Source organism: Ciconia boyciana, chromosome 2 (genome assembly GCF_034638445.1).
Source record: "Ciconia boyciana chromosome 2, ASM3463844v1, whole genome shotgun sequence".
In the NCBI taxonomy this organism is placed as follows: Eukaryota; Metazoa; Chordata; class Aves; order Ciconiiformes; family Ciconiidae; genus Ciconia; species Ciconia boyciana.
The window spans coordinates 77127997-77153871 of record NC_132935.1 but is presented as its reverse complement, the minus strand read 5'-3'; the positions used below and the strand labels follow the sequence as shown (position 1 = coordinate 77153871).

Sequence of the window (25875 nt, the reverse complement as noted above, 5' to 3'; positions counted from 1 at the left end):
AGTCATAAAAGAGGAAACTAACCAGAGTGAAATGGCTGAAGACCTGTGCAAGATAGGGTCAGAAAGATCCCTCGTGCTGGATAGACTAGCAAGTAACGTCGCCAAACGTAAGAGCTCTATGCCTCAGAAATTTGTTGGTAAGAGTTAAACGTTTGCTGTCTCCTAAAAAATAAACCAAAACCAAACCCAAAAAACATCTCACAGGATTTTTACTTTTGCTTTATGATTTCACTTGTTTTACTAAATTAGCAATATCTATCTCTACAGAAGCAGATACAGTGATGTGTTGGGGGAAAAAACAAACAAACAAACTTCTCCAGCATACATTTCTGCATGTTTAATGTTGCACATCTGGAGATCAATTTTGAGTCTTTTTCCTGTCTTTTTCTAATGTTATGAACCAGATCATTACAAGATCTGGACAGGCTTTTGAAGTTGCCTTAAGAATCTGCAGATAGGAATAGAAGTTTCCTATTGGGAAAGCATTTGACCACACTTTCAGGGTTATTTTATTAACTTCTTGGATGACATCTAGATCTGGGCATATTGGTGTTTGTGAAAGCATTTGTGGATAGTTGAGCATAGGCTGGATAATATTCTTCACCCCTTCATAAAGTCTGTATACTTCTACAGCCCAAAATTATCATGGAAATAAATAAACCTAGGTCTGAGAATAATACCTAAATGAAAAGATCTTTCAGTACATTCTATAAATGATGCAAAAACTTCATGCCCATTTGCACCTAGTAGTTTTTGTCTTACCAATGAAAAAATGGAGGCTACACCTATACCTAAGCCTGTACCACGTAGTGGGTATACCAGTGTTGTAATAGTGAGACCCACAGACAATATTTTGTCAGCTGTGTACAGTTAGTCTTAAATGAATAAAAACATGGGAGATCAGAGGACAGCATATGCTCATATCTAGTTAGATTATTTTGTAATTCTCTGCACATTCATTTATAATATTATTCTGTAGGAGACAATCAGAGAAAGCTGAAGTCTTTGAAACAAAACACACATTAAGAAGGTCTTCAGTCAGAGGTCAAGGCAAAAAAAGACCAGTTTATGGGACAAAATTCCAAATATACCTTCTTCAATGAGGACAGAAGGGTGAAAGGAAAATTAATATTTCTGAGACAAGGAAAGGGGAATCTCAGCTACGTCAGGAGGTGCAACAAAAGGTTTGAAATGAAAGTCCAAGATTGTTTTCAAGTCCAAAGGCAACAATTCCAGGAGGTAGTGAAGGATAAGAAATGCTTATGCTTATAAAAGGACAAAAGTTGTAGTAGAGGTAGTTACCAAAAATATGTCAACTATGTGAGGCGAACTTGATTCATTTAGACACTCTAGTAACTGATTGCATTAGGCAAAATACTAATTCTATGAAAGCTCCAGGAAGACCTGAAGTGTTAAAATTTAAAAGGTACTAGCAAGTATCCTATATGCGATGTATCCGTGGGTGTGGACTAGCTTTTTCGTTCTCCTTTTCTCTCTTCACCCTGAGAAACAGTAAAGACAGCCAGTTTAACTGCAAGTCTTAGGAGGGCAGAGTTTCCTGTCAGTTAGTTATTCAGGGTGCGGTGTAGGAAGACAACCTACTGACAGCAGATATTTATGGAAATTTGCTAACCTTCAAAAGGATGAACTTTTCTGACAAGAAAATGCCCCCAAATCCTGTCCTTTCCATTCCTCACCTGCTGCTTCATGTAATAGGTACATTCCTGATTAATGCAAGGTTGGGCTGGCTGGTCAGGAGAGCTTTTGGGTAATAAAACATGTTTATTGCTCCTGTAGATTACTGTGTCATCCCAATCCCCGTGCTGAATTCCAGGGAGAAGGAGCAAATGGCATCCTTCGCATAAGGGAAAGACTGTCTGCTGCTTCACTTGTTTTTCTCAAGGCTAAATTCATTACCTTTCAAAAGTGAGATTGTTCACCAAATTAAGCCAGTTATCTGTAAAATTCTCTGTGTATTCCAAACTGGAATAGCTCCCAGACCCGAAAGCAGAACTGGGCCATCCAAACTAGAAAGTGAGAACTACAGGCGAGGTTGACACATGTTTATCATGTTAAAACAATAGGCAGCAAAGAAAAGAGAGGGGTTAAAAACAAAAAAAAATCAAAAAAAAAAGAAAAGAAAAGAGTGCCCACATGCACTGAGTGCATTTTTACTATTTAGGTACCTGCTGCAGAACCCGGAGCTTGAGGTGCATCAAACCATTAGCAGTTTAATTTACTTATGCTCTAATAACCACAGAAATGAGCTATTATTTTTAATGAGTGCAAGTATTACCTGCATTGCCCAGATATAGAAATGATACCTGTCTACCTCAAGCTTGTGTCTGTTTCAGACACTCTGCTTGGAAACAAATTTTTCTTATGAGCACTTGGTCCTCTCAGTCCAACTACCAACTAGTTATGCTACATAAAGCAAGTACTACCCAAGAAACAGCTATTAAAATCATGCCTTCTGGATGCCCAGAATTCTGTGTATAATGAAGACCAGTCCCACTTTTCCATGGTATACAGTGCCCACGGAATATAAACGATTTTGACCTCATTTTTTCCTCCTTGAGTCAAGGGTATACATTCATATTAGGAGAGTTTTTCTATATTTAATTCAAGAATCTTTCACAACGCCTATTTTGAATCTTAAGCCTCAAACTCTGCCTGAAAACTATAGCATTAGAAAGGGTAAATCTGGAAGAAAAAAGAATGCACGCCGGTAGAGGAGTGCTGAAATGGGCAGAATAATAGAGAAAGGAAACAAGAGGAAGTAGAAGCTTGTGCAGCGCAGCTAGAAGGTGTCTGTACCCTACGTCCCTTATAGGAACTTACGCAATGCTCAGTGTTTCTTTCTCTGCTTGCAGAGCGTGGACAAACCAGTATGAAACCATATCTTGTGGGAAATGTAGACAGCAGGACTTTCTACACTTTAGCCCCATCATTGCAATAGTGTCGTGCTAAAAAGTTTTCTGGGCTCTTCACTGACTTTGAATAGTCAATTTGAATAGAAACTGGGTGGGAAATTATTGATAAATTAATTTGCAGATCTTCTGGTAAATTTTCCATGCTCCTATTAGCACTTCTTTTAGACAAATTAGGACTTTCCAAGGCCTACCAGCAAATGTCATGTTGATTAGGAAATGGTGACAGCACCTCATAGAGATGTTTGTGGCTTTCAATGAATTTCCCAAGATCTGCAGAGCTAGAAAATCCATCCAGACTGTAAACAATGTGTTATTGGTAGTCCCTAGGAACCTGTGGGAATTTTTTACCCCTTTGCATTTGCACAAGTTTATTAGGGGCCTGATAAGAACATTGATGAGTTACACTGTTCAGGTTCATAAAAGACTGTTCAGGTTCATAAAATCAGCATCTGTGCATTTAAATAGTTTCTCCCACTCCTAACTTTTACCTTCTATGTTTTGCTTAGTCCTATCTGTCCAGGAATTTTGAGACATTGTAGTGAAACTCAGCGTTCAATAATAGGATATCCAGCTAGAAATACATTAGTGCAGTTTGATTTTAAAAAGTTAAGAGTCCCCCCTTACTTTTGGTATCCCAAATCAGAGTCGAAGTTAACAAGTAACAAGTAATCTTGCTCTATATAGGGCTTTTTACCTCGTAGGAAAAATATATTCCAACTACAAATGCACTTAAATTTTTTGCATGGTTCTTGGCTGATCCTGTAGATGATTGATAACTTTTTGACACAAAATTTTGAGGAACATGAGTAGCTTCTGGTAATGTGTCTAACATGGCTTATTTAAAACACAAGGTGTGGGGGGTAATATGAAAAGTTTTTGTTGATTTTTCTCCGAAATTACATGTGACCACATTGCCAATGTGGGTTATGTGTAAGAAACTGAAGGTCTAAAACTAAAACATACAATTTCCAGTCTAAAATTGTAATATTTTAGGGAAAAATATTGATAATGTGCTTCATGCTCTGAAGCATGAGGGCCAGGCTTACTGTAACTGTGCTGGTACACTGTCTTCACTAACCACAAAGGCATGCCTCAGCTCACTGTAGGAGGCAGATGAGGGAGTCCAGATAGAAGGCAGAAAGAGAGGATGAAGCACTCGATCTGTAGCTTTCATGAGTCCCTATATAATTATTTCCACAATCTGTTTTCATCCATTTGCTTTTCCAAAGACCTCAAATTATTTTGCAGGTTGAAAAAAACCCACCAACCAACCATTTTTCTGACCAGCTATATTAGAGAACTATGAATACCTCAGGTGAATTTCAGAGGTGGATTTGATCAACTCTTTTCTTCCATGTTGCTGCTTTATTAATCCATGATGTTCGGTTCCTTAATTATGTAGAAATCAACCCTCTAACTCCTGACTGTTTTTCACTGCAGGTGAGAAATGTCTGCCCGATCTTCCATATGATGCCACCACCAACTATGAGAAGGAGAATGAGATAATGCAGACGCACGTTATAGACCAGGCCATTAATAATGCCATCAGTTACCTGGGGGCAGAGTCCTTGCGTCCCCTTGTCCAAACACCACCAGGTGGTTCTGAGGTGGTGCCCGTCATCAGCCCCATGTATCAGCTCCACAAACCTCTCGGGGACAATCAGGCTCGCTCCAACCATACAGCTCAGGACAGCGCTGTGGAAAACTTGTTGCTGCTTTCCAAAGCCAAATCTGTCTCCTCTGAACGAGATGCCTCTCCCAGCAACAGCTGCCAAGACTCAACAGATACAGAGAGCAATAACGAGGAACGCAGTGGTTTAATTTACCTGACAAACCACATAGGTCCCCATGCAAGAAATGGCATCTCTATAAAAGAAGAAAACAGGCAATATGATGTCTTGAGGGCAGGTACTGACAGTTCCCAGGATGCTTTCAAAGTGATCAGCAGCAATGGGGAGCAAGTGAAAGTTTACAAGTGCGAACACTGTCGAGTCCTTTTCTTGGATCACGTGATGTATACGATCCATATGGGCTGCCACGGGTTCCGCGATCCTTTTGAATGCAACATGTGTGGCTACCATAGCCAGGACAGGTACGAATTCTCTTCCCACATAACTCGAGGGGAGCACCGTTTCCACATGAGTTAAAACTCCTCCAGCACAGACCTAGCCTCACCAGCTGCGTTACTGGAGCTGCACAAGCCACGACAGCAACAAAGCACAAGTCAGCTGGACAGTAAAAGTAACAAGAGAATCAAAAGTTCAGCTATCTTCTCCCACAAGAAAAGATTTTTCCTTTTGGTAGCATGCATTGCAACTCAGTTTTCTAAAATGAGTACTAGAGTTTTTACTGAAAATGTTTGATCACCAGAAACCTTTAGTAATGTAAGTAGGAGCTTTTGTAGTCACATAGCTGAAAGTCCTTCCCTTAACTGATGCTTCTTGCAATCCTCCCTTGCCAAAACTGTTAACCATGCGCAGGATGCACCATGTGGACGAGGACGCAACAGGCAGGACTGGCCAAGCTTTCTCTCTTAACACCCTGAGCGTAGGGCTCTTACACCAGATGTATGTTTTTTGACTTCCTGGTATTATTTGACTCTTTTCGGAAGATTAAACTCAACTAAAGATGGAGGGGCCCATCTCAGATGACTTCACAGACAGCTGGGGTGGGATGGGACCCCCCAGCCAGAGGGTTATGAGTTGCTTTGGCGGTGAAAAGTAGAATGTTTCCACCTGCAAGGGTGCTGCTGGTATTGACATCACGGCATGCCTTGTTTCTGTCACTAGGCAGGCGAGCAGGTATGTGAAACATAGAAGAAACACCCGTGTAATATACTCTGTGAAGTATGAATTGCATTTAATGTATACAAAAAGGGTATTGTTGGCTCTTCTTTGAATAAATGTTTTCTCTCCCCATCCAATAAAACCTCACTTTTCATTTAGCAACCCCTCTTCTCTCTGCATAAACAAGTTACAATGTATTTAATTTTTCTTTCTTTCTTTTTTAAGTTTTAGTTATTTAGGAAAGTATGATGTACAGTTGAGAAAAGCACTAGCTAGAAATACGTGTGGGGAAAGTCTCCTTATGCACATTTTTCATCTTTTTAAAATGCCTGGAAAATATCCAAATGTCCCTCTCTTACATGTGAAAAAAAAAAAAATTTCCCATTTTGCTCGCACAGAAGATGTCCTCTTGTAGATTTTGTGGCTCTACTCTTAAGCGTTGCACTTAATTATTTTTAAAGCACTGAGCTGAATTAAACCAGCCAGTCAAAATTTGTAGCCTTCTCCTTTTTTCCTGGCACTTGCTGTTTAATGAGGGACCAAGCCCTGCAAAGGTGCTGAGAACCCTGGCTTCCTATTCAACAAATCATTTCACATGTGCTTTAAGTTACTTCTACTTCAGTGGAACTAATCCTAAGGTGAAAAAAATGGTGTTTTGCTGAATGGAGACCAGAGACAGCAGCACTTTGCAGAGTGCAGTAAAGTCCACCAAGAGCTTTCTCCAAGGCGGGTTCTGCTGCAGATACTGTAACTTCAGTTAGAACAAAAACTTCTATGATTAATAGATTTTAAGCCCAAACACAGCTGATATTAAAAAATACTTTTTTTAAAGCTTCTACTTAACTTCCTCTTCCAAATAATTTATTCCTCTCCCTGAACACCCTCGTACTTTAGGATTGGGCAAAGAAGAAATTTTTGCAGCTGCATAATAATCTGTCATCAGTGCTGCAATACTTCCTGGGCACAATTCGTAAAACTAACCCATATTATTAACTTAATGTATAAATACTTCCACTCTGCATAATAAATGGATATTCTTCAATAACCACAATCATATAACCAACAAGACTAGCAGTCTTGTCATATAGTTACACGTTCTCCATTCACAAGTGCATGCAAGCACATATATTTATTATAAATATGCTTATAAATTTATTATAAATATGCTTATAAATTATAAATATTTATTATAAATGTATGCTTGTATCAGGAATAGTGTGGCCAGCAGGAGTAGGGAAGTGATCGTGCCCCTGTACTCAGCACTGGTGAGGCTGCACCTCGAATACTGTGTTCAGTTTTGGGCCCCTCACTACAAGAGAGACATTGAGATGCTGGAGCGTGTCCAGAGAAGGGCAACGAAGCTGGTGAAGGGTCTGGAGCACAAGTCTGATGAGGAGTGGCTGAGGGAACTGGGGTTGTTCAGCCTGGAGAAAAGGAGGCTGAAGGGAGACCTTATCGCTCTCTACAACTACCTGAAAGGAGGCTGTAGAGAGGTGGGGGTTGGTCTCTTCTCCCAGGTAACAAGTGATAGGATGAGAGGAAATGGCCTCCAGTTGCGCCAGGGGAGGTTTAGACCAGATATTAGGAAATTTTATGTCACTGAAAGGGTTATCAAGCATTGGAAGAGGCTGCCCAGGGAAGTGGTTGAGTCGCCATCCCTGGAGGTATTTAAAAGACGTTTGGATGAGGTGCTTAGGGACATGGTGTAGTGGTGGTCTTGGTAGTCTTAAGTCTACGGTTGGACTTGATGATCTTAAAGGTCTTTTCCAACCTATACGATTCTGTGATTCTGTGAAAAGAAATTCGATGGAACCATGAACGCTTATACCTAGGCCAGCTTGGCCTGATATGTGTAGCTATATTTGATACACATTTCCTATATATACATACTATTACAGGCACGCAGAGTTCCTTCTTCTGCTTTCACTTTTGCAGGTGTAAGTCAGGAGCAACAATACTGAGGTTAGAGGAAAGATACTGATGAAATAATGAATTACAAATATATGCTTTTACAATCTCATGTCTTAGCTTACAGTTGTCATGCCAACTGTAGACACGTACTTCATCTGACACGTGGGCACAGAGGTGTTTTTACACTGAAAGTGCATGCATGCATGCCTATTTAGTAGCTTTGTCACCAGATGTGAATGCTGTGTATGAACGTCCATAGAGTGATGCATATACCCACAACAGTGAAAACAAATTACTAGTACATGTTAGGTAGGCTAGTACATACAGGATGGGCAATAACCCCCAGAAAAAGGAGTAGTGTAAACTACAGGCCCAAAGGTGATCCCCTCTACTCCTGCATTATAACTCACTTGCCTTAAGAGACATTATTGCTTGTTACCTTCCAGCCCAAGCCACTGTGCAGGGGGTGGGCACAAGGAATTGTCGGCCACTTTCATGCCCCAACTATGATTTTGTCATCCGTGCCGGCTACACATTCAGCTTCAAGACAGACTGTACCTGACAACGAGGTATTACCAAATATTTTGTATAGGAATGACCTGAAGAGGACCTTCAAGGGAGGAGCTTCCAGTGATGAGTTTCCTTTATTATTGTTTTTTTTAAGTAAAGTTGAAATGGGTTCATTTTTTCATAGCTGGTAGGGATACATTCAGCTGTTCTTACCCCTCTCCATTTTCGATTGATACCAACCAGGAAGGGACAAAGTAATTTCCCAGCCCTGCTGCAATGCCCTGTGTGAAGTCAGATGTTGGCTCTACAGAAACATTCTGCTTTTATTGCTCTTACGCCTCTTTCCTACTGTTCTTAGATTTAGGTCACTATATACCCCATGCCATCATTTTTTTTAACCCTTAATTTTAAGACACCCCAAGCTATAAAGGGGAGGGGGACAGTAGCTTACTCAGGTGGTTTCGTTTCTTTGCTTTTACTAAAATCCAACACAAATAAAGCCACGTTCATTAACCGTGTAAACAAGCATAGCTCCAGTGGAGTTTAAGACTGCCCTGAACTTAGCTTTTAAATGTGGTTTCTGATTACTGGGGAGGTTCACTGCCTTTGCAACATCTCTGCACTCACATGCACATGTATGAGTTTCTGTGTCGCTTTTCTTGTCAACATGCACATGCCCTATCTGTGGTTTTGTGTATCATTAATATTTTATATACATATGTATGTGTATATATATATCTCTAAAATGGTTCATATGACATGATGATGCACTGTCAATCACAGTGGGTTTGTTTCCTGGGTCTGTAGTTTTCTTATTTATACTATAACAGAATATGTTGATGTTGTATATGAAACAGTACAGTAGTATAAGTATATTAAGACACAGTGTATCAGAGGGCATAGTCTAAAGGCAGGAGCAAACAGCACTCTGTTCACGAAGGGGCTTTTTAGGTTTGCTTTTTTCGGTGTTTTTTTCTTTTTTGCACAAAATCATCTTCAATTTGTTTAGAAACAAGTGTTTCAATAATTTTATTTATGAACATATGCAAGGATGGCATGAAAATAGGATGTTGTGTGTGTGTACATCGAAACAAACTGTGCCCTCAGAAAACTAGTTTAGTGTAATCTCCCTTTTTCTCTTTTTTTGCTATGGTGCAATATCCTGATATGGTTTAGCTGAACCCTAAAACGAGTAAATATGGTGAATGGCTTTAAGTTTATATCTGTTTTAAAAAAGTAAAACATAACGGCTTCCCATCCCTTCCCCAGACACTGCCTTTTCTAATAGGAAAGTTGTAGTTACACACTTTTTTTTGCTGTAATTTTATATTTTAACTTCATTTTTCTTTGAGAACATTGTATTTAAAAAAACCCAGCAAATGTCATTAAAATTGGAAATGTTCTTGAATTATGTCTGCAAAGTGAAATGTATCTTTTAAGACAAGAGAACGTGGTAAAAAACCCAAACCCCAGAACATTTCTGTCACTCTCCTAGTGGGTGAAGAAGCCGTTCGGTACAGCTGGAGGCCCTGTGTGTGCGGAGTGGTGACTGCGTGTGCATGTGGGCAACGTATGGCAAGATGCAGGTAGACAGCTCTGCGGGCAGCGAGGCAGCGCTGAGGATCGTGCGTGGCCTCAGCCTGTGCTGCTGCACCTACAGCCCGCATCATGGTGAGTTCATCCTTGCTGTCCTCACAACCCATCTTCCGTGGCCAAAAAAAGTCACGCTGTGTCAGTCACCCTGCACTCACCAGCTACATGAAGCAGTCTTGCTAAGCCAGCTCCAGCTGAAGATCAAGTCCTAAATTGGCTACCTCCTATCCAGAGTGTCCCTGGCCACAAAACTCACACAGCTCCTGTGAGCAGCTGACTTTGAGAAGGTTGCTTCCTTTCCAGCCCTCTCCTCTTACCCTTCCCTCCCACCAGCCAGCCAAAGTCATTACAGAACACAATTACTTCTGCATGTAGAGTCATGGTAATTCAAAATAAAACACTGAGAAATTATTTCTACTATTTGCCACAACAAAGGTGATTTCTCTGCGGGTGTCCCTGTTTCCTTCAGATTCCAGCACAGTAAATTTCACATCACATATTTAATGCAAACAACAATCACTGTTTTGCTTAGAAAAAGCACCACTTATAAAGTTTTATAAATATTTTCATTTGTAAAACTGTATTACTATGAACAAAATGAGATTAAAAAAAAAAACCCAAACTCTAATGGTATTGCAATCAATTCTTTTACAGGTTCCCAAAATCTAAATTTTCCCTAAGTTACTGTGATATGGTTTCATCATAAACTATGACTACTTTTCTATAACAAGGAACCTTTCAACATCCTAATTCTTTTGTTCACCATCATAGCTAGTTCTCAGTAAATGAAGTGAACTACAAATTTCTGTTTCAGTGGGTGACTCTTCTGCAAAGTAAATATGGTCTGTTAAATAATAATAATAATAATCACAAAAATAGGAAAAGCTGAAAATGTTGCAACTGGAAAACCAAAATGTTTGATCTCTGAAAAAACTGTTCCTGCCTGTCTTGTGGGTCAGAGCTCCAGAGCACCCTTCCTGGCTATGGGCCAGCCAGGTTGTGCCCACCACCATGAAACACAGTCACCTTCTTGTCTGGAAGGAAAACAGTGCGTGAGAACAAATTCTGGGCTGAATGCATCATGAAAGACAAAAATCCCTCAGACTTGGCCTGTGGAAAGCAACAGAAGACTTAATCTTTGCAGGAGGTCCATTATCCCAGTTTCTCATTTTAATGAAGAATTTCTCATTCTTAGTTTTTGATGCATCTTTTTTTTTGGCTACACAGACTTTGAATGTTCAGGGCTGCTAAACATGCAATTCTCATTAAAGTCACTGGCAGCTGCAGACATGCAGCGTTTCTGAAATCCTGCCATAATTGCCAGAAGATGGGTATTCAGAAAACAGGAGGGCCAAAAATTTGCAGAGTTTCACTGAAAATGGGACAGATGGGAGCGAGAAATCCAAAGCCAGGCGTCAGATGGCAGGAGTTCATCGTGTTTAAACAAAAAAAGGATGCAGCGAGCATGGCTGAAACCCCACTCTTGCTAAATGAACAGATCCCTGTTAACTGCAGCGAGAATTTCGCTGCATTTAGCATTACAACATTTTAGTTGTTGTTGTTGGTTTTTTTTTTTCATATAAGGTAAGGTCTCACTGCTTTAAAGCCTGTCCCAGGACACGGAACAATTCCCAGTTTTATCTGTCCCGACCACACATATGAAACATGTGAGTGATAGAGGGCAGCTGCTGCTGTTGCTGCTGCTGGTGGCGGCTGCAAATCACACAAACCAACGCCTTCCTGTCCCTTGGGAGAGAAGTGAAGGTTCTGGTTTATAAGCAGTTAGAGAAGAAAAAAAAAAGAGAAAAAAAAAAATCTACACCTTGCAGCAGACAGTGAGCCTGGGGCTGGTGGGGTGAGGAAGTTAATCAGCACCGAGCAGGCTGTTCGGGATGAGGCCAAACAGATGGCTCGTCTCTGAAACGGCAAAACGGGAAGCAGATGTGGCCACCGCTTCTCCCCATGCATAACTGGGAACCAGCCGGTTGGTGAGGAAATTTGCATAACAAGGATAATTTGGTATCAAAACTGTCCCTAGAAGTGATCTGAATGGATCTGGGCACAGTTGACAGTTTTCACTTCTTGTTTCCCACTCAATGTTCAACCAGATTAAATTTTAATTTTGAACCTACTGTTTGCCTGAGGTTGCTCTCAGCTATCTTCTAGGGAAACCTATGATGCAGGCAAGGAGGACTCGGTGGGTCTCTGCTGAAGCTTTTGGGGCCAAAACCCTGATCTCTGTTCAGTCAGTTGAAATTTTAGTGACTAATTTCAGCGGGCTCTGATTTTCAATTTAAAGTCCATCCTATGAACAACCAGCAAAACCGAGCCTGAGCTAATATCCTCTATTTGCATGCACTGAAATTCATAGAGCCTGGGTATGGGTACTCTACAAGCCCAGGCTCACGCCCTTTGTAAACTCCTTCCTACCAAGAGCAGAGCCAAGACCCCCAGACGAGCCCAGCACCCCTCCTCGCTGCCCCGGGGGAGCAGGGGCCAAGGGCCCCTGACTGCAAAGCCTCACCAGCCTGTCCGAGCCTCTGCACCTGCCAGTGCTGCACAAAAAAACTTTACCAAAAAACCTGGGAAAACAACATGAGTATTGAGGGGGCAGTTTAACACATAGATATGATGTACTACAAGTAAAGGAGGGGTTTCTTTTTTTCTGTTCCTCCCTATTTTGTTTCAAAGGACATAGTAATGTCTATTTGACTAAGCTTTTGGTTTATAGTGTTCTTGATGCATTGACAAGGAATAAATATACTGCAGCCTTAATACATCATATAAATTAAAACAGAGATCCAAAGAGCTCTTAACATTAAGGGGGGTTCAAATCTGGATTCAAACACTCCAGTTTTGTTTCACTGATAGTTGCAGTGTACAAAAAAGTACCTTTATCGTCTTAGGGAGATTCCTGCGTATAGCCATGGGAGAGAATATAGGCTCATTCTCCATTGCGTTGGAGAAAAAGAAGAGGGAGTAAATACTTGCTGAAAACATATATTTGCAGGCACTAACAGAAGCACTGTTATACCAATTTTACTTTTTTTTTTAGCACAGCACATACGTGATTTACCTCCCCACCTCAGAAGTCCTACTCTGAAACATTCACAAACTCTTTATTTTTGCATTGCATCCAGTCACTTAGATCTAGACTAATAATATATATAGTATTTTATTTGCATAGTCTAGCAAATGCACATGGGAAATGCACTTAACACACTTACACATGTATGTAGGGGGTTTTTTGGACTCATTAAATATTGGTACAAATTAGAATGATTACTTCTGCTTTGGAAACATCTGTCTCGCTATCCCTTTGAAAATGTAAGCTGGCTGAGACACAAACCAGTTTTATAAGGTCTAATGCTGATATTATGACAGTACCTGACAGGAGAATTTCTACTGCAGTAACCAGCGTAAACCTGAATAAGTGAAAATGATCAAGCTGCTGAAGAACACACAGTACTAACAGACCCTGCAGTTCATGCACGTACAGCGTGCTGCTTCTCCCCAAGTCACAACTGCATTGCATTTAACTGACCTTTAAACAAAGATTGGATCCTGATCAGCAGAAAGAGTAGAAACACACAAGAAGAAAAGCTAGAACGGTTTTAGGAAGACAATGAAATGCATGTATTAATAGAATAAGAAGTCTAAAATTAAGTCTTTTCAACACAATTCCAAAGTCCAAACCAGGATAAGGAGTCTATGGGCATCTGCCTGAGTTTCATTAAATAGTTCTTGATAGCTGAATCATAATTTGGTCATTGAAGGTAGGGGCAAATGTACCAGAAGTGATAGGAAGACCAGTGGGAAATGAAGGGTGGTAGAAGACTGGGTGGAAAAATTAACACATTGAGTTCAGCAGTGAAGAAATTGCTCTCGACCTTAAGGGTTATTACCACAGAATTAAGAAAAGCCAAAACCAGTGCATTTCAGGTAAAAAAAAAATTCTACCATTCTTAATAGTTGCATGCCTTTTGTACTATGGAAGAGTTGGCCTCTTCTCTTGATTATCCTTAAATCTAAAATCAATTTGTGAACTAAAACTGTTATTTGTTCGGATTTCAGCAACTTCCCCCCCTGCCAAATCCAGACAGCCAATGCAGGTGTTCTCGCTATACATTCATACTTCCTTTTTTCTTCAATACTTGACAAAGCAGAGAATCACATAGTGTAAATCCTTTTTAACAATTCCTTTCATGTTGTCATTAATGTTAAAAAAATTTCTCTTTTCTTAATATCGCAGTCTCTGGAGACAGACAGTTCTGGAGAATATCCATTTTTGTTTCAAATACAGGAGGAGTGTAGGAATATTGACTGGGGGCGGGGGTAGAGATTACAATAAGTGGAATTCTCTTTAATGACCCTGAACCAAAAAGGAATATAATTTCATCCTATTATCTTTACATTTATTCTACAGTTGCCAAAATCCAAGATACAATTTCTGAAAAACTGGTAAACAGCAGCACTACTGTGAAACTATTACAACCTTCCCCCTTCCCTGAAAGGGAAATTGTAGCACAAAAAAAGCGCCTGAATTCCTTATACAAGATCAGGCAATGAGTTTTTGACAAAATCAGGATTGGTAGCCAGGTCTTCTAACACTTGCTTATTCTCCAGCCACAGACTAGGCTTCCTCTTCAGTGGGTAGTAAACTCAGGAATCCATATTTGCAGACCCTTGAACTAAATCCTAAGAGCTGTAAAAAGGCCACAAGTCTACGAATTCAAATCAGGCTTTAGATTACCTCAGAGAGTGTGTATATATTATATACATGTACACTAGATGTGTGTCTAATTCAAAATATTTAATAATTTATATATTTTAACCAACAGTTGCCAGTTTTCCTTCCACTTCTTATGTTACCTAAATATACAGAATACTTTGACCAAACATACAAAGATATATAATCCTTTCCATGATCAGTTGTTGAAGTTAGGCAGCCTTTGCCTTGCAAATGTCTTTATATGATGCACAGATAAAAAGGAAAACAGTACTGCTGATGTACAGCACTGCAGACCCTCTCTCAGTTTTCCTATGGACAAATAATGAAGTGGCTCAAAAAAACAGGTTTATGGTAACCAACCGATTTAACAAATTGGGATGCTTTTCTAAGCCTTAAAACCAAAACACAATGCCAAAACACTCTACTTAGCCTCCCAACTATCTCAGGAAAACTAAACAAACAAAAAAACAACAGGGCAATAGTAACGTGAAAATATTATGCTCCAAAGAAAAAGAAACCTATGATGGTTTTAGTTAGCAGGCTAATTTACAACAGAAAACAGAAGGCTCGCTGTAAACTTTGCACAAATACCAACGTGCAAAATAGAAACTTCAGATAAGCTGTGGAAAGAGGGTGGGATTTCCAGAAAATAGGGAAGGACTTGTTACACCCTCCTTGTCAAATTTTGCAGGATCACCACAGCTTCTCTGGAGAAACAGTATGCGCAGAAGTGGAAAGCTAAGAGCTTTCTTTTTGGTTCTGCTTCTCCTAAATAAACTGCTTGCCTAATTTCCTTTGCAATTAGAGAAATATTTGACTCAAAAACCCATCCTTTCCATGTCTTACTGTGCTGTGTACTTTTGTCACTGAGCCTCTGGCCACTTAGATAATTTTATATGATGAATATGGTAATTGTATCAATACCTTCCTTTGTCTCAAACCGTAGGTGCACTAATCTTAAGCGAGGTAAAGTCGCCGGGGCACTGAGAAGAGGGAGGCTGGTGCCACTCAGCAGCTCTCAGCAGAGCCACCCCAAAAGGCATGTAGGGACGGCAGGCCAAGTCCCTTCGTCATTTCATGCCATGCCAACACGGGAAGTTACACAGCCCGTCTTTCTCAGTGTTTTCTGAGGTCATCCTTGGAGCTTTTTCTCCAGAAAAGCAGAATACATGCTTTGTCACAGGTAGGCTAGCAGGATCCTGCTTTCTAAGCTCTCCCATCGCGACTGCCTCCTGACAACACGCCAGTCAGAGCCCTTCCCCAGCATACGCACGCCTGGCATCTTCAGCCTGGGATGTGCCCTGCTTGAAGCCCATCAGCTCCTCAAGGGTCTGATCTGCAGCAAGGGCACGGGACTATGAAGGAGGAAAGCAGGCAGCGCCCAGCCCTGGCCCTTAGCCATCAGACAACCGCCTCAGGGGCATTCATCTGCCTCGTCTTAGCCAGGCACCTCGAGACACCCCATTTCCTCACGAGGGATGTATTCAGCCCCACAGCACACCTTAGCAAGTTTGCTAGCGTGTAACTAGAGAGGAAATACCTAGAAGAAACAAACACAGAGAGGGGAAAGTAAATTTACACAATACAAAAAATATTTGGGGGGCAGTAAAATATGAAAAATAATTTCTTCAGAAAATTGCACTTTGCTGATTCTTGGCTTCTTTAGACTCAGGCTGCCTCTGCATCAGGGCAACACTGGGAGGAATGAAGGTATGAAGGTAGATGTAAAAAACACTGGCTTCTGCAGTTAGCTTTCTGAAAAGTTTTACTGCAGTGATAAGAAAAAAAAAAAGGACTAGTACAAATGCCATGTACAATCAGCATACAAAAAGTGGGCCTGGAAACAGCTCCTGCAAAGATGCATATTTCAGAGAAGGGATTTATTTTTTTCTTAAGGCAGCCTCATATTAGTTTCAATTTTAACTATGTGTCAGGAAAAAATAAAATAGGGATTTGGGATTGACTCATGGAAGTCTTGAAAAACTACATAACAAATTCCCAGACCCCACAGAGTACCTTAGCCTGCTTTAGACACAAAAATTAAGGACAGGATCCAAGAGTGCACCTCCCTCCATTCAATAGGCAGGACAGCTACGTTACAGGGCATCATTGCAGATGCCAACAGGAGACTCCTCCAGCAGTCACCCCTAGCAAGATTTCAGTAGCAGCATGTTCAGACCCATAGGGCAGGACAAGAGAGAGATGTTATCGCCATTTCCTCTCTCTTCCCTCAGGCAATTGGTCTTTAAAGTGAATGCTCCCTTCGAAAAAGGGAATTGCAGAGGCATACAGCTTTCCGCCCGGCCATCCATGCCGCCGCTCTGTGCCGTTGCCTTTCCAGGGATTTGTTGAGCGGCACTACCGTGTTGAAGACTGAATCTGTAGCCCAGTAATTTGTTGGTTCAACAAAAGGCATGGCTGAAACAAGCTGCCTGACTCAAAGAGCGTACGCTTCCTGTTGTTGGCAGAAAGTGAGACTTTGCGCTGTTCCCCCTTGCTTCCTTTAAAAACAGTGCCAGGAATTGATGTAAATTGGCTGCAAAGTGTCTGACCCACAAAGCAGGGAAGTGAGAAACTGTAGGACTTGGGAAGATAAAGCAATATCAGCCACCTATATCTAAATATATATGGGGTTTTAATATACTTGATCAATGATCACGGATGGCATCAGCGATTTTCACTTGAAATGTGCTCAAGCGGCCGAAGTCTTCAGCAGCTCCGGATAATTCTCTCGCCAGAGAAAGCAGTCCAGCGTCAATTGAATCAGTCACAAAAACTACCTACAACACCAACCACAGACGGGCATGCCGTACGCTGCCCAGACAACTCAGTCGAACATTAGCAGAGGGATCACCCAGAAAGTTAACTAATTACCCAGCACGTAGGAGTTCTGTCTTCTGGGACTTCTGTCAGGCAGGTCAGGGGAAGGTCCCTGCACCGCTGGGGTACGAGTGGTGCCAGATGTTCCACCCTATTACGGCAGCACTAATGCTTTTTACTTGCGAGGCAACACGAAGAGAGCAACAAATGCCATTTGCTATCAACCAACACTCAAACGAATTGAGGCTGTTGAATTAATTGGACTCAGCTCCTGTTACCTACCTGTTATGTATCGATATTTCAACGCATTTTCAGGATCTTCAGCCTGGGAGACTGCCCATATCTGCTCATTTACTCTGCTGTTAAAATCCCTAAGATCGAGGATCAGTTTCAACACAAATGCACTGTATCGGGTTTTTCACCTCTTTTCCCAACCCCAGCGTAATATTACAGCCTGAGGCACAAGGTAAAATTAATCTTGAAAAATCCTGTCTTTCTGAAACAGGGAGTTCTAGAGACGTCACGCTGGTTTTCACAGCTCCCTCCAAAAAAATCTTCTTAAAAATCAAAGTCCACCCAACGATCAACAATAATCCTTAATAAAATGCCAGTAACAAGTCATTAATAGCAGGCGATTTTAAGTGACAAAACAAGGAAACATAACTTCGACTACCCGTGGGCTTTCCTTAAGAAACTGGGTGGACTTCTTTGGGAAAAGATCTCCATCTGGTGGCAGGCTATAAAAAAAAGCAAGTCAACACTACAGAGCTGTTACTTTCTTTCCCTTGAAAAGACGGCTCTTACTAGAAATGGAGTGGATTTGTTGCGGGTCATTTTTTCTCCATAAATTTCTAAACCTTATATAGGAGAGACTGAGCAAGGCATCTTTTTAGTCTTGCTACATCTGTCCTAAATGCATGTCTAGCAAAAGCATTTGCGCTCATCTGGCTCACGTATCCCATTGCACAATTCTTCCTGCTGACAGCGCTGCGGGAAAGACATCCCCAGCCCGTGGATGATGAGAAGCAGCAGTACCACCGCCACCTGCATCTGCAGGCAGATGTGTCCAGGATATTAGGACTCACCTACAGACAACAGCTATATCCCTCTACAGCAATATAAGTAAGGCGGTACTCCTTTCCACTGCTGACAGCGCAGTAAGGCTCTTAAAATATACCATTTTTTATGGGGATACCTTATACAGATACCAGGTAACCTTCCCTGGCATAAGTTACCCCTGCTCTGGGGTCACTAGAGGAGGGGGTTGTACTATCCTAACTATTTGGAGAGCTGTACCGCCATAACTACTTTTAAAAGCACATGAGGAATAGTTTACATGACTGAAACTACAATGGAGCAGTCCCCAGCATGCTTGAGTTTGTCCCTCTGAGACATTTACAGACAGAGCACTAGTATATACTTTTAGCAGATGACAGCAAAAGTTCCTGAAAATTTGATCCTGAGTTCTCTTGCATTGCTTTGGTGCAAAACTTCTGGTTTTGGAACGACTTCTGAGATCACAATGTTTTAATTATCACCTTTAATTTTTTTCAGTCAACTGTAAGACTCACTGTCATATGACTGTAAGGCACCACATTAAGCAGGGTGGAACCTTTTAAATTTATCATTAAAATCATTGAAAAAAATCACAAGGGATGTTCAGAAAAGAACAGACTAATCACAGAACCTGGGAACAAATTACCTCTTGCCCCCTCCCTTGTCACTACAAGCGTCTTTTCTACCTCTTCCCTCCCTCCAGCTGGAGCTATACCAGCCCAGAGTTTCTGTGACCTTCTTGAAAATGGACTTCTTATTTTTTCTAATTTTACACCATCACTGCTAAATGTATGCTTTTATATAACACTAAGCCATCAACAGATATTGAAAAATATACCATCGTTGCCGAAATAACTTCAAAGCATACATGTTTGTTGGCATCTTTACATGTAATCAGTTTCCCCACAACACTTTTCAGTTTCCTCTGTTGATTCTTTTTGAATTTTCTCTCTTTTTTCTAGGAGTAGCTGGCACCAGAATACTTTGCAGAAACCAGAGTTCATGCCCTCTCTGAAAAAAAATTCTCTAGAACTTAAGAAAAATCAGGAGTCTCTATAATTCTACTTACATGGCTATATTCTTCCCTACAACAGACCTATAGCCATTCTGCAGCGCAAGTAATTGGTATAGATCAAGAGCATCCAAGCTCCCTATGTCAATCTCTCACACCTCTTCTTATTTCTTTTCTTTTCATATTTGGAAAAAAAAAAAGGCATAGGTGAAAGAATAATCAAGGCCAAAGCTCTCCTTCTTCAGAATACTGCATTAAGTGTATGAGCACAAGCCATTTCATGACAACTCGTGTAAGAAATTTCATTGGTTACATCAGATCTGCAAGGATAAGCAGTCACTAGTTGTAACTGACACGAAATAAAATTATTTAGCTGGAAAAGGAGAAAGCAGACTTGTAGGTCTTAATCACCACTGAGTAATATTTCTAACTGGTGACGCCCATTAATCAAAATGATTCTGTGTAACAACAGGCTTAGGTGGCAGGACCATCCCAACTGACAGAGACATCCTTTCCTCTGGCTGTAGGTAAAAAGTTATCAAAAGACAGTTTTACTAATATCAGCAAATAGAGTAAACAAATCATAGAAGCTACTCTAAATTTAAAAGCAGAAGCCTAGGCAATTTCATCTCTCATTACATTTTAACCCACAGTACAGAACTCAAAACCTGGAAGAACTGGGTAGGAATTTTCACAAGCCACTGCCTGGAAGTTTGTCATCTGCTTCTAAAAAAAAGCTGGTTGTTTTTTTTTTTTTCCTGACTGTAAATACACAATCATTCTAGATGGTCTTTCAAAGCAATGCATTAGCAGACCCATCATTTAGTTTCATGTGCCCAGGTGTTTCCACTTTACAAAGCCCAGTGAGAATTTCAGATTGCAGTATCCAGTTCCAAAAGCAGGCAAACTGATCTGATACCAGAATTTTCTATCGGCACAATTTAAGGAAAGCCTCAGCTCCTGGAAGCTTTTCTCACGGGGCTTTGGTGAAAAGCCTCAGAACAGCCCAGCTGTATCTCTAGCTTGGATGTTTGATTACGCTGCATACACCAGTAGCTGAAGGAAAGGGTGGTATGTTCAGAAGTACGGCAGAACACAAGATGCCACCCTGCCCATGAAGTCCACAAACTAACTCAAGTCAGAGGGGCACTCTTGGGCTTAGGCTGTTGTTAGGGAATCGGAGAGACCATCTAAGCTGCACACATCCGAGTCAGGATGCACTCCGTGGCTGTGATGCTACAGCCAGGTCCACAGCAGCAGCAGCCTTGCCCCTGCTTGAGCTTGCACAGCTGAAGGTTCCCCTTTTCTGGTCCCCTCCTCCCTGCCCAGCCAACCACTCCAGTCATGTCCAGGTGGAGAAAGGGCAGTTGTTCCCCTTCTCCCCAGTGACCTACAGCGAGGAAGCACTGCATCCTCTCTCTGCCAGCCAAAAAGCAGATTCAGTATCTTTTCAGCATCCCTGCAGCTGTCATTCACTTTCCTCCACCCTCAGCTGCTGAAAGAGACCAATATTGCCTGTTGCTTGCTGCTGCATCTTCCTCCACCACAAGAAAACCACCTAATATTCCTCTAGAACAGGTAATGTGCCCTGGCAATATGGGAATATGAATGCAGGACACACCTTACCTTCTGTGAGTCTTTTACAACTCTTGCACGATATTTTCTCAAGATAGACGTTATTCAATTATTGTAACGCCAGTGCACAGTTAATTGTAAAACCATATTCGAAGTGCAGTTCTAGACAAACGGCAAGGCCATATCAAAGAAGGTTTCACACGGGTCTTTCCTGCAGCAGTGTCGACGGCTTCATTAGTGGCTTCAGGGACGGAAGAGGGAGGCTCCACTGCATAACTTTGCTGTTGAAACCAAGCTGGGAAAGACTGGAAAACACAGCAACTTCAGAACAACTTTGCTGCAAATGACCTACAAACTGAAAAGAAAAAACAAGCATCATGCCCCAATGAAAACTCCACCTATCTATCTTCCACCCGGGTACCCACGTTCAGTCCTTCTAATCTGCTCCAGTTTCACCCCTTATCACTGACGAGCCCTGTCCTGTTCGGGGTGTCACAGCGCAGGAGAGATGTGACCCCACAGAAGTGACCAGAAGTCTAACAGACAGGACATTCTTAAACAGGGTGGAGGAGTGACGTTTATTTAGTCTAGGCAGTATTGCAATGCCAAATGACAACAGATCTCAACTGGTTTAAGTCCCTGCTACAAAGGGGGTGATTACACATTCCCCCATGTCTGTGAGCAACAAGGACAGGATAAGGCACAAAACGTTTGCACTGTAGCAACAGAGATGAGGCATTGGGGAAGAATTTTGCCTGTCTTCGGTCTTGCTAAAGAAGAATCCAGGCAAGAAAGCCATTTTACTAATGGCTAACATTAAGGATTTATCAGATTGTGTTTGCACAGCAGCATACACTGTAGACAGCAAGTCCTGACTGTGATCATATCATCACTGGTATGGGATGAGCATTCAATACTTAAAATGGTTTAAGTCCAAAAAGAGACCAACGTTTTTATAAGTACTGAATGTTTTGAAGAACAAACTAGGCAAAACATGCACCAGGAATCACAGAAATTAATTCACCCTCCATGAAGTGAGCATTTGATAATTTCTTAGAGTCTTTTCCAGACCCATAACTTTGTGATAATGCAATTTTGGCTTCACGTGTATAAGCCAAGATTATACAGAGCTTCTGACCTAATGGGACAAAAACAAGTGCTAGAGATCGATTAGTACTGCAACTGCTTATAGCTACAGCACTGTACATGACTGCTTTTCTGCAGATAAGATCAAGAATGGTAATAAAATATCAAAAAGTAAGGCAAAGAAATCTAGCCTTTATGAATTTTACATCAGTATCTTCACTAAGCGCTGCAGTTATGTGAATTGTTCTGCTGAAGGCATCTATGTCGGGTGTAGGTGTGAAGGTTTTGGTAGTGGGGGGGGCTGCAGGGGTGACCTCCGTGGGAAGAGGCCAGGGGCTGCCCTGTGCCGCACACAGCTGGTTCCAACGGCCCCGCGGTGGAGCAGATATCCACGCTGCAGCCCATGAGACAACCCAAGCTGGAGCAGATGGATATTCCTGAAGACACTGTGGTCCATGGAGCACCCACACCAGAGCAGAGGAAAAACATGAAGGGGAAAAGCTTCAGTGAGAAACTGCTACGTACTGACCGCAACCTCCCACCCCCGAGCCCCGTGGCGGCCGGGTAGGAGAGCTGGGAGTGAAGTCCACTCTGGGACAGCAGGGAGGAAAGGTGTTGCTCCAATGTTTGTCAATGAGTCAACATTGTTGTCAATGTTGTTGAGACAATTGACAACATTGTTGTCCTGTCAACATTGTTGAGACAATGTTTGTCTCACTACCCAAATCTATTTTAATTGGCTGTAAGCTACTTTTCCGGAAGCCGAGTCAGTTTTGCCCACAATGGTAAATGGCGAGTCATCTCCCCGTCTTTATCTCGACCCACAAACTCTCTCATCCTATTTTCTCCTCCCCTCCCACTGAGGAGGGGGAGTGAGCGAGGGGCTGGGTGGGCAGCTGGCTGTTAGCCAAGGTTAACTTGCCAGAGCATCTCTTTAGGTGAGAAAACTACTCAGGAGCCTCCTTTCAAAACTCTCCCAAGCCCGAGCTTTCATTTACATTTCAAAGGAATGCGCATTCATGAGTTTGAAGACAAGTGCAAGCATTTTTTGTACATCTGCAGTTCAAAGCATTTTCCAAGCCTTAACAAATGTAAGTGCTCACCAAGACCAATCCCTCACTGACATCAAAATTATAATTTTAATAGGAAAAGTGGGGGTTTGCTTGCTTGTTTGGTGGGGTTTTTTCCAATGACATGTTGGCTTGGGAGTAGTTCCATAATTCCTATTAGAAGAACAGAAATCGCCTTACTTCACCAGGACCACCTTAGCAATGCTCTTAGAGGCCCATCTGGTTTTCATCCACTTGCCATTCGCAGGTGAGGATCATTGCTCCTTCATCAGCTTTTTACCTACTCGTGTTGGCACAGTTTCCTATAAATGAAAATCCATCCGGGCATTTCATACTGCTCTGAGACAATTTAGCTAACTCCAATACAGCACGCACTGAGAAAATGAAGAGTCTGAATTGCCTTGATTATTAATAAGATCTCACCTTTCCAGGACTGCAATTATCTACCTTTATTTAAGAGAAACTAAGAGATTGTGCACCAAATGTTACTGAACCACAAAACCAGGAGAGTCCTGCATGTCTTCTTACAAAGTTCAGCCAGCCAAAAAGAATAAATAATGAATTTGTAGCTTTCTGCATACACTAAACAGATCCATTAAAGTGGATTTATCTGCACCATTTCCCTTAAATTACAATCATGCCCTGCTTCTGTGCAATTTTCTGTATTTTGCAAAAGTATGTTACTGACGATCTAATCTCTCGTTCGGTGGCACTGCTAGAGCGGGTTATGAAATACATATTGGGCTACTATTGGGAGTCCTGCTGACTTGTGAGTCCTGCAGCAAAGCCTGAATATTGCTAGGTGGCTGAAGTCATACTACCTGCATCAGTACTAAAAAAGAGAAAGAATAAACTTTACCTGATGTTCCCTTTCACTATTTCTATGCGTTTTCTAAAACAAAAGCATACTCATGTAATTCAACAGAGTGCCAAGTAACGAGTAACATAAGAAGCAGGAGGAAGAATGCTCCTGCCTGGTGCTGTGGTTCTACCTTTGATCTCGTTCACAAGCTCCACTTTGCAGCAGACAGACATAGCGGCACAGCATTTCTCTCCCAGTCCTCGTCATTTTAGGAGGCATTTTATTCTCTCTCGCCACATGCATTCTCACTGGTCCTGTCAGTAGAGCCATTTCCATTAAAATATGAACATTCAGATACATAGAAGAGCGCAGTATGCTCACATAGCACACCAGAATAATTCCCAGCATAACTAAGGCAATTATTGAGTCATACAGAAGGTTTTATTACCCTTGAGCAACCCTTAGGGTTTAGTAAACAATTACAGTTCTCTGGGGTTTTCATTCACTTGCCTGAGAAATGATTGGAAAGAACATGTTTTCATTAGGGCTGGAGAGATGTTTGGAGAGAGCAAAAATCTTACCTAGCACATCTTTATGGCTCGCCAACACTCAACTTGTAAGAGCAGATTTAACCTCATGATCTTTACCTAAGTGGCACAAGAGTCAAACAGTTTGGACCACATCACACACTTATTCTTACAAAATAATCGAATCATTCTACTTTCACTATTTCAAAAATTAAGATAAATTCGCACACCTGAATTTTTACATCTCTGAAAAACAATTTCTAATACGTACCATACCTTACTAAAAACATAAGCTAAGAATAGAACTGACTTTTTTTATGTTTAAATCAGGATGAGCTCTAAGAAATGCCAAGCCTTCCAAATTATTCTGAACTCAAGGTTCACTATAGTCTCATAGCCCCTGTAGTTCCCAAATGGCTTTAAAAAAAACGCTAGCTAAACAGCGCTTATCCATTTTTAGAAAAATCAAAGTACAACTAGCTTTTCAGCTCTGCATTTTCACCAACAGGAGAAAAAGCACTTTAGAAAAACTGAAAATAAAGCATGGACACCACTGCAGCCAGCTCTGCCACACTAACAAAATAATCCAAAGGAAAGCTTTTAATTTATTTTCCATTCAGGGGCAGCTCTGTCCAGCCAGTGGGCACGGACAGGTTATGTGAACAAAAGGCTGTGCGTTTCTTTCAGACCTTCGGTAAGAACACCAAGTACAAGCTAGCTAGGAATTTTGTCATTGCTACATGAAGATGTTTTAAGGAGCAGAGGAACCCAGTGGACGTTGGGACACAGGATTTCTCCTTCCCGACCACCAGAGCCCAGTCGGGTGCACTCTCAGACGGAGGAGGCTTCTCCTGTCTTAGTTTGATGGATGCAGCTGCTGCTGTTTTTGCTCGCGGGTCCAGCCAGGAGTGAGGCTGAGCCCCTGAACTGAATTTAAGTTCATCTGAAATCCATGCCCACACCCTGAGTCCCCTCACCCTGCCACTGGCTCCTATCTTGGCTCTTTCCAGGGGCTGGTTTCCTCCTACTTGCCAGCTAGTCCAGCTTGAAGTTTGCTTGTGAGTTTGGTTAGTGAAGTTTGCACACACAGTGGGATCCCTGCAGCACCTGGCCCTAAACACATTGGCTAGCCCACGGCTGGCCCTCAGATCCTACAGCCCCTGTGACTCACGGTCTCTTCTCCAGTTGCAGGTGCCCAGACGTCCTGACAGCACACATCCACAGACACAGCACAGAAAGCAAGGTCAAGCAGAAAGTCATCAGAAAGAGGATTTAATAAGAAGCTGCGATAGGCTGCAGTGACGTGGCGTGGGGCTGTCAGACAAGAGCACTGCTTACACGAGACCTTTTATCCACCCTTCTAACCCTCCCACATCCACCCTTCCTTCCTCTGCTCCTGTCCCTTCCCAAACAATGCGCCCCTAACTACTTTGCCCCATCAGTCCCAGTTTTGCTACAGCCC

The 25875-nt window shown here is 41.7% G+C and overlaps 1 protein-coding gene across 24 annotated transcripts in view; it reads left to right on the top strand.

Moving 5' to 3' along the window:
* Window positions 1-5861, top strand: part of IKZF1 (IKAROS family zinc finger 1) — a 69100-nt gene extending 63239 nt beyond the window's left edge. For 18 of the 24 annotated variants that reach the window (XM_072853033.1, XM_072853030.1, XM_072853039.1 and 15 more), the window contains 2 exons: window positions 3-137; window positions 4374-5861. In XM_072853033.1, the coding sequence (XP_072709134.1) occupies window positions 3-137; window positions 4374-5080 (842 nt within the window). In that variant the 3' untranslated portion in view covers window positions 5081-5861. The remainder of the gene's footprint in view (window positions 1-2; window positions 138-4373) is intronic. The other 6 variants (XM_072853025.1, XM_072853046.1, XM_072853036.1 and 3 more) reach the window with 2 other exon arrangements.
* Window positions 5862-25875: the final 20014 nt, after the last annotated feature.